The following is a 7,675-nucleotide window of genomic DNA, read 5'->3' as shown; positions in this document are numbered from 1 at the left end:
CTTGGTCTGTACTGTACATCACCTCACTCTATACATTGAACTTTGGGGTACATGTTTTTTCTATTAGTCACCTATTGATTAACCTTAAGGGGGTGAATTATGGGTATAGTTTTATATTTGGAACTAATAAAGTTTAGTTTTATCCTTTTAGCAGCAAACATGAGGAATGACAAGAGACAACCCATTTAAGAAGATTCTATTTTGGTTAAAACTATTCCAACATTATGAACATAAAAGACTTCTCCCCTATGTGACATCTCTGATGTTTATTAACAGTTGATTTCCAAGTAAAATATTTCCCACATTAAGAAAATGAAAATGGCTTCTCCTCTGTGTGACTGCTCTGATGTCTAACGAGAATTGCTTTCCGGTTAAAACATTTCCCACATTCTGAACAGGTAAAAAGGCTTCTCCCCTGTGTGCGTTCTTTGATGGCAATCAAGATCTATTTTCCATTTAAAACATTTCCTACATTCTGAACATGGATATGGCTTCTCTGCTGTGTGAATTCTCTCATGTGTATCAAGACTTGAATTCTGAGTAAAACATTTCCCACATTCTGAACATGAAAAAAGCTTCTCTCCTATGTGAGTTCTCTGGTGATCAACCAAATTTGACTTCTGGTTAAAACATTTCCCACAATCTGAACAGGAAAAAGGCTTCTCCCCCGTGTGAGTTCTATGCTGAGTAACAAAATGTGATTTATCTGCAAAACATTTCCCACATTCTAAACATGAAAAAGGCTTCTCTCCTGTGAGTTCTTTGGTGCTTAACAAGATCCCCTTTCTGGTTAACACATTTCCCACATTCTGAAGAGGAAAAAGGCTTCTCCCCTGTGTGAGTTCTATGGTGATTAACCAAATCTGATTTCTGGTTAAAACATTTCCCACATTCTGAAGAGGAAAAAGGCTTCTCCCCTGTGTGAGTTGTATGGTAAGTAACAAAATGTGATTTATCTGCAAAACATTTCCCACAGTCTGAATAGGAAAAAGGCTTCTCCCCTGTGTGCATTCTCTGGTAACAAAATAAGATTTCTTGTTAAAAAATTTCCCACAATCTATGATGTTTATTAACAGTTGATTTCCAAGTAAAATATTTCCCACATTAAGAAAATGAAAATGGCTTCTCGTCTGTGTGATGTCTCTGATGTCTAACAAGAATCGCTTTCCGGTTAAAACATTTCCCACATTCTGAACAGGAAAAAAGGCTTCTCTCCTGTGTGCGATCTTTGATGGCGATCAAGATCTATTTTCCATTTAAAACATTTCCCACATTCTGAACATGAATATGGCTTCTCTGCTGTGTGAATTCTCTTATGTGTAACAAGACTTGAAATCTGAGTAAAACATTTCCCACATTCTGAACATCAAAAAGGTTTTTCTCCTGTGTGAGTTCTTTGGTGCTTAGCAAGAACCCCTTTCTGGTTAAAACATTTCCCACATTCTGAACAGGAAAAAGGCTTCTCCCCTGTGTGAGTTCTATGGTGAGTAACAAAATGTGATTTATCTGCAAAACATTTCCCACATTCTGAACAGGAAAAAGGCTTCTCCCCTGTGTGAATTCTCTGGTGTTTAACTAAATTTGATTTCCGGTTAAAACATTTCCCACAATCTGAACAGGAAAAAGGCTTCTCCCCTGTGTGAGTTCTCTGGTGTTTAACAAAATATGATTTCTGCTTAAAACATTTCCCACAATCTGAACAGGAAAAAGGCTTCTCCCCAGTGTGAATTCTATGGTGATCAACCAAATCTGATTTCTGGTTAAAACATTTCCCACATTCTGAACAGGAAAAAGGCTTCTCCCCTGTGTGAGTTCTCTGGTGTTTAACAAAATGTGATTTCTGGTTAAAACATTTCCCACAATATGAACAGGAAAAAGGCTTCTCCCCTGTGTGAGTTCTCTGGTGTCTAACCAAACTTGATTTCTGGTTAAAACATTTCCCACATTCTGAACAGGAAAAAGGCTTCTCCCCTGTGTGAGTTCTCTGGTGTTTAACAAAATATGATTTCTGCTTAAAACATTTCCCACAATCTGAACAGGAAAAAGGCTTCTCCCCTGTGTGAGTTCTCTGGTGTTTAACCAAATTTGATTTCTGGTTAAAACATTTCCCACATTCTGAACAGGAAAAAGGCTTCTCCCCTGTGTGAGTTCTATGATGATTAACCAAATCTGATTTCTGGTTAAAACATTTCCCACATTCTGAACAGGAAAAAGGCTTCTCCCCTGTGTGAGTTCTATGGTGAGTGGCAAAATGTAATTTATCTGCAAAACATCTCCCACATTCTGAACAGGAAAAAGGCTTCTCCCCTGTGTGCATTCTCTGGTGTGTAACAAAATGAGATTTGTTGCTAAAAGATTTCCCGCAATCTGAACAAGAAAATGAATTTTTTGCTTTAGGAGCAGTTTGTTTTTTAATGCCTCTTTTGTGACTTTGAGTTTCCTTAGTAGTCAGTAATGAATCAGAAGATGGGACCTGTTTCATAGGATCAGATGACAGATCTTTGCTGTGAATGGATGATGGTATATCTGGAGTAATAGCAATCACTTCAGTTGTATCTTGTAGGATCTCAAGATCATCAGATTTAAAAATTAAAGATGTCAGCTGTTCTTTTGAACTCCTGTTACAGTCATCTGCCAAGACAAAGAACAATTTTCTTTCATGAAATATCATTGAGTTTTATATTTTTGAACATTTCTACTTAAAGAAGTTGCCCACTACTGTAATTTTTTTTCATAAATCTTGTTATTATGTGCCACTAAAAACATCCACTGTGTTTATTTTAGCAATATTACCTTTTATGATGCTCTAGCAGCACAATTTCAGTGCTGGCTCCAGGTCTCATGGGCTTAATCGACAACTTCCTTTCTCCCAACTTACTGTGCTCTAATACTACAAGTTCCATGATGCATTGCACTGGCCTGTAAGCCAGCACCTAGCACACCCACTCCAAAACACACCCAAACCCCTCCCTCCTCTATCTTCAATCTGAAGCATCTTATTGTAAGGGTCTGTGCACACGTTGTGGATTCTACTGTAGATCCGCAGTGGATTTGGCCCTGCGGATCCGCAGCAGATTCTCCTGCATTGTACAGTACCATTATAGTCAATGTAAAACAAAAACCGCTGTGCACATGGTGCAGAAAATCCGCAGCATAAACGCTGAGGGTTCATTTCTGCAGCATGTCAATTCTTTGTGCGGATTCCGCAGCGTTTTACACCTGCTCCATTATAAGAATCCGCAGGTGAAAGCCGCACAAAATCCACTATAAATCCGCAGGTGAAACGCCGGTCATTTTACCTGCGGATATAACAAAATCCACACAGAAAAATCCACAGCACAATCCGCCACGTGTTCACATAAAACACATTGCAAGCATCATGAGCGCACACACACAGGAGCGCGCACAGACACAGACGTTCTTAATAATAAGTCCCCATGTACACACCGTTATAGTGCTGAGAGCTATAAGGCTGTGTGCACACCGGGCGGATTCCAGGGCGGATTATTCCACACAGAATCCGCAGCTCTTGGCAGATAATGCAGGTGCGTTATTGATGCGCTTTTCATGTGTTTTTTCATGTTTTTCACATACAGATTGCTATGAGTTTTTGTAAGCCAAATAAAGGTATGTTATTTAACAAAAAATGATTTGTGATGTCATTTCTGTCCGACCTCCTCTTTTACATTTGTCCAACCCACACTCCATTACACACACAGATAGAGAGATATGGGATAGATAGATAAATAAATAGATACAGATATGGGATAGATAGATATGGGATAGATAGATCCATATATCTATCTATCCATATATCTATCTATACTATCTATAGATATATCCATAGATATTTCCAGATATTTCTATAGATATTTCCATATCCATGTTTATTAATGAACAATGTTTCATTTTAAAAAATAAAAGAAAATGGCGTGGGCTACCACGCAATTTTCTGTGCCAGAGGGTGAAAGCCGACGGCCAGGGGACAATATTTGTAGTCTGGGAAGGGGATAATACCCATGGCCTTTTCCCAGGCTATGAATATCAGCCGGCAGCTGTCTTCATAGCCTTTACTGGCTATTAAAATAGGAGACCCCCCAAAAAATGACATGGGGTCCCACACAATTTTATAGCCAGAAAGGCTACGCAGACAGCTGCGGGCTGATATTCATAGCATAGGAAAGGGCCATAGATATTGGACCCCCCTGGCTACAAATACCAGCCCGCAGTCGCCCCAGAAATGGCGCATCTATAAGATGCGCCAATTCTGGCACTTAGCCCCTCTCTTCCCACTCCCATGTAACGGTGGGATATGGGGTAATAAGGGGTTAATGTCAGCTTGCTATTGGAAAATGGCCCGGTTAATAATGGAGAGGCGTCAATAAGACACCTATCCATTATTAACCTTATAGTAATAAAGGGTTAAAAAAACACACACACATAAGAATAAAGTATTTTAATGAAATAAAACACAACATGGAATTCATATTTTTTTTGCACGCCCAGATCCAAGCGATGCCCTTGGTCTCCTGTAATAAAAAGTAATGAAATAAACAAGCAAACCGTATACTCCCTGTCCGACACAGTCCAATTAATAACAAGTGTCCCACGACGATCTCCCCTACAGAACAGTGACATCAGGTGAGTGGGCCTCCCAGTGATGAACTGACAGGAGGCAATGGCTCCTGCAGTGCATCACTGAGGTTACATGAGTTCAGGCTCTCACTTTACAGCAATGCTGCATGAGAATTAGGATTATGGTTAGGGTTACGGGACCTCTTTCCCGGCGGCGGAGGGATACACAGCGGAGGATTACCTCTGCCTGTCATTTCATTGCTGGGGCCCCTGGAGAGCGGTCGTATCAGCTGATGCGACTGCTCTATATGGGAGATAGTCTTTGGACCCTCGTTATTACCTGGACTACAGCGGAAAGGTGAGTATAGGTTGCTTTATTATTTTATTTTTATTACAGGAGATCGATGGCTTCATGTAATTAGGTGATTGTACTCTGTTATGTGTTAAATGTTATATGTATGTTCTATATGTTGTATGTTCTGTATGTGTTTTTTTTTACATTCAACACATTAGCCGGAAGATGGGACTACTACTGTCTCATCATTGGCTAATGTGTCACTCACTGACAGTGTAGCAGGCATAACTCGATGGGACTTGTAGTCCCATCGGACAATGCCTGCCTGCATAAACACACATGCACACACACTCACACACACCCGCACAGCCCCGGCACCACCCGCACAGCACGCAGACCCCCCCGCACAGCCCTGGCAAAACCGCACAGCCTGCCCACCCACCCGCACAGCCGGCATAAAGCCCGCAGACCCTCACAAGGCCGGTCCACCCCCTGCACAGCCAGCAGACAGCCCACAGACCCCCACATGGCCCGTCCACCCCCCGCACAGCTGGCAGACAGCCCGTAGACCCCCACATGGCCCGTCCACCCCCCGCACAGCTGGCACACAGCCCGTAGACCCCGCACGGCCTGCCCACCCCCCGCACAGCTGGCAGACAGCCCGCAGACCCAAACACGGCCCGTCCACCCCCCACATAGCCAGCAGACAGCCTGCAGACCCTGACACGGCTCACCCACTCCCCCGCACAGCAGCCCGCAGAGCCCCGTGCAGCCTGTCCACCCACTGCATAGCCGACAGACAGCCTGTCCACCCCCTACACAGCCCTGTCCACCCCCTGCACAGTCCCGTCACTCTTGATGGGTGAGAAGACAGATGCTGCAGAGTGACGGGGCTGTGACGTGTGGTGCAGCACCGCCCACACACTGCTGTGACTCTTGATGAGTGACAGCAGTGTGTTGACGCTGGGTCACGCCTGCTGATGATGTCACATCAATTTCCAGAGTCAGGAAATTGACATGACATCAGCGGATGTTAGCGGCGGCTGCAGTCTGGGGGTCATGTGACCCGGAATCAGCTACCTGCATAACGCCGCTCACAGGCAGAATTGGCAACGCAAGGTAATTACAAAAATCATTAGGAGCCCCGGGGGATACAATGGGGGGTTACTAAAAAGTAAACTGTCCATAAAAATGGCAAGCTATGCAAAAAACTTTAATTATTTACCAAGACAATGACAGTTCACAGTCTAATAGAAAACCTTGTTGGATGAGCCAGTAGTGTGCGGTGTTCAACTGTTTGTTCATTCTGCCTCCCAAATATCAAATAAAAAAACAGATAAGGCAGGTTACAGTTAATGCTATAGTTAGGGTTAGTGTTGGGGCTAAAGTTAGGGTAACTGTTAGGCTAAACTTAGGGTTAGGGTTTCTTCTAAAGTTAGGGGTAGGGTAAAGAATTAGGTTTTACTCAATTGTCTGCCCAATAATTTGGTCACGTCAGTCATGTCGCAGTTTTGTATTTTTGAAAAAAAAATGAAAACTTATAAAATGGCCCTTCAGTTTTATAGTGGAGGAGGCTTATGCACTTTTATGTTCTGACAGCGAAGAAAGTATTGAAGAAAGCATACAGGATAGTATTACATACATAAGTATACATTAGAGTACAAATTATAATACTTTCCCCATTTTTTAATAAATGCAAATACACCAAACACATCCCTCCCCCTTCCCATAACAAGAACCCCCCCGTCACGCATCTACAATCCTTAGCCATGCATTACAATGTTGTACACTTTTTTATAACCCTAATATCCTATTTTTGATGAGTTCTGCGGAAGCCAATCCGGGAAAGTCCAACCAGCCCCCCCAGATATTCTCGTAGTGGTTCATCTTTTCAAGTAGACGCTTCGCTCCATAAGGATTACAAAATTAACTCTTTTTTACAAATTCCTTCCTAGTAGGAGGATTTTCATCTAACACAGTGTTTCTCAACTCCAGTCCTCAAGACCCACCAACAGTTCATGTTTTCAGGATTTCCTTAGTATTGCACAGGTGATAATTTCATCACCTGCTCACCTGCTCAAGCATTAATAGCATCACCTGTGCAATACTAAGGAAATCCTGAAAACATGACCTGTTGGAGGGTCTTGAGGACTGGAGTTGAGAAACACTGATCTAACCAGTGCAATGTGATAGTCTTCTTTGCAACATAAAGCAGTCTGGCTATAACTAGCCTACCCCATTCATCCAACGCCACCTCCTCTACATGTCCTAAAATACACGTCAATGGATCTCGAGTAATATTTGCTTCCGACACTCTTTCCACTAAATTTAGGACCCGAAACCAAAATGCCTGTAATCATGGACAAGACCATAGCATATGAAGGATATCAGCTTCATCCATCGTACATCTCGGACATCCAGAGTCTGCCCTTAGTCCAGCCTTTTTCATCCACACAGGTGTCCTGTGTACCCCATGTATAGTGTATAACTGCGACCCCCTCCCAGATCCACTCATAGATATTCTAGGGACATATTGTAAAACCGACTCCCACTGCTCATCCGATATGTCTCCCAAATCCCTTGTCCATTTGGATCTAGCCATCAATGGGTGTCTATCCAAAAACATATCCAGCAATCCCCTGTGAATTATCGATATAAGACCCCTAGTGCCCCTCTGGGGGCCAAGCGTATCCAACATACTGTCATTCTGTATCACTATCGGTGACTTTCTCCACTGTCTAGAGAATGCGTGTCGCAGCTGCAGATACTGGTAAAACATAGTATGCTCCAAAGGGAACTCTTCCC

At 42.7% G+C, this 7,675-nt stretch overlaps 1 protein-coding gene and 1 pseudogene across 1 annotated transcript in view; both read right to left on the bottom strand.

The window, feature by feature from the left end:
* Window positions 1-181: 181 nt before the first annotated feature.
* LOC141056848 (uncharacterized) lies at window positions 182-1,238 on the bottom strand (annotated as a pseudogene).
* LOC141056841 (uncharacterized) overlaps window positions 1,227-7,675 on the bottom strand; it is a 110,581-nt gene continuing 104,132 nt past the window's right edge. The window contains exons 10-11 of the mRNA XM_073553310.1: window positions 6,944-6,946; window positions 1,227-2,631 (exon numbers count right to left, since the gene is read on the bottom strand). Of these exons, the coding sequence (XP_073409411.1) occupies window positions 1,367-2,631; window positions 6,944-6,946 (1,268 nt within the window). The 3' untranslated portion in view covers window positions 1,227-1,366. The remainder of the gene's footprint in view (window positions 2,632-6,943; window positions 6,947-7,675) is intronic.

This window comes from Dendrobates tinctorius, unplaced genomic scaffold, assembly GCF_039654945.1.
Source record: "Dendrobates tinctorius isolate UK_male_01 unplaced genomic scaffold, ASM3965494v1 ptg000200l, whole genome shotgun sequence".
Taxonomy (NCBI): Eukaryota; Metazoa; Chordata; class Amphibia; order Anura; family Dendrobatidae; genus Dendrobates; species Dendrobates tinctorius.
The sequence above is the reverse complement of the archived record's forward strand: the minus strand, read 5'-3'. Positions and strand labels throughout refer to the sequence as shown.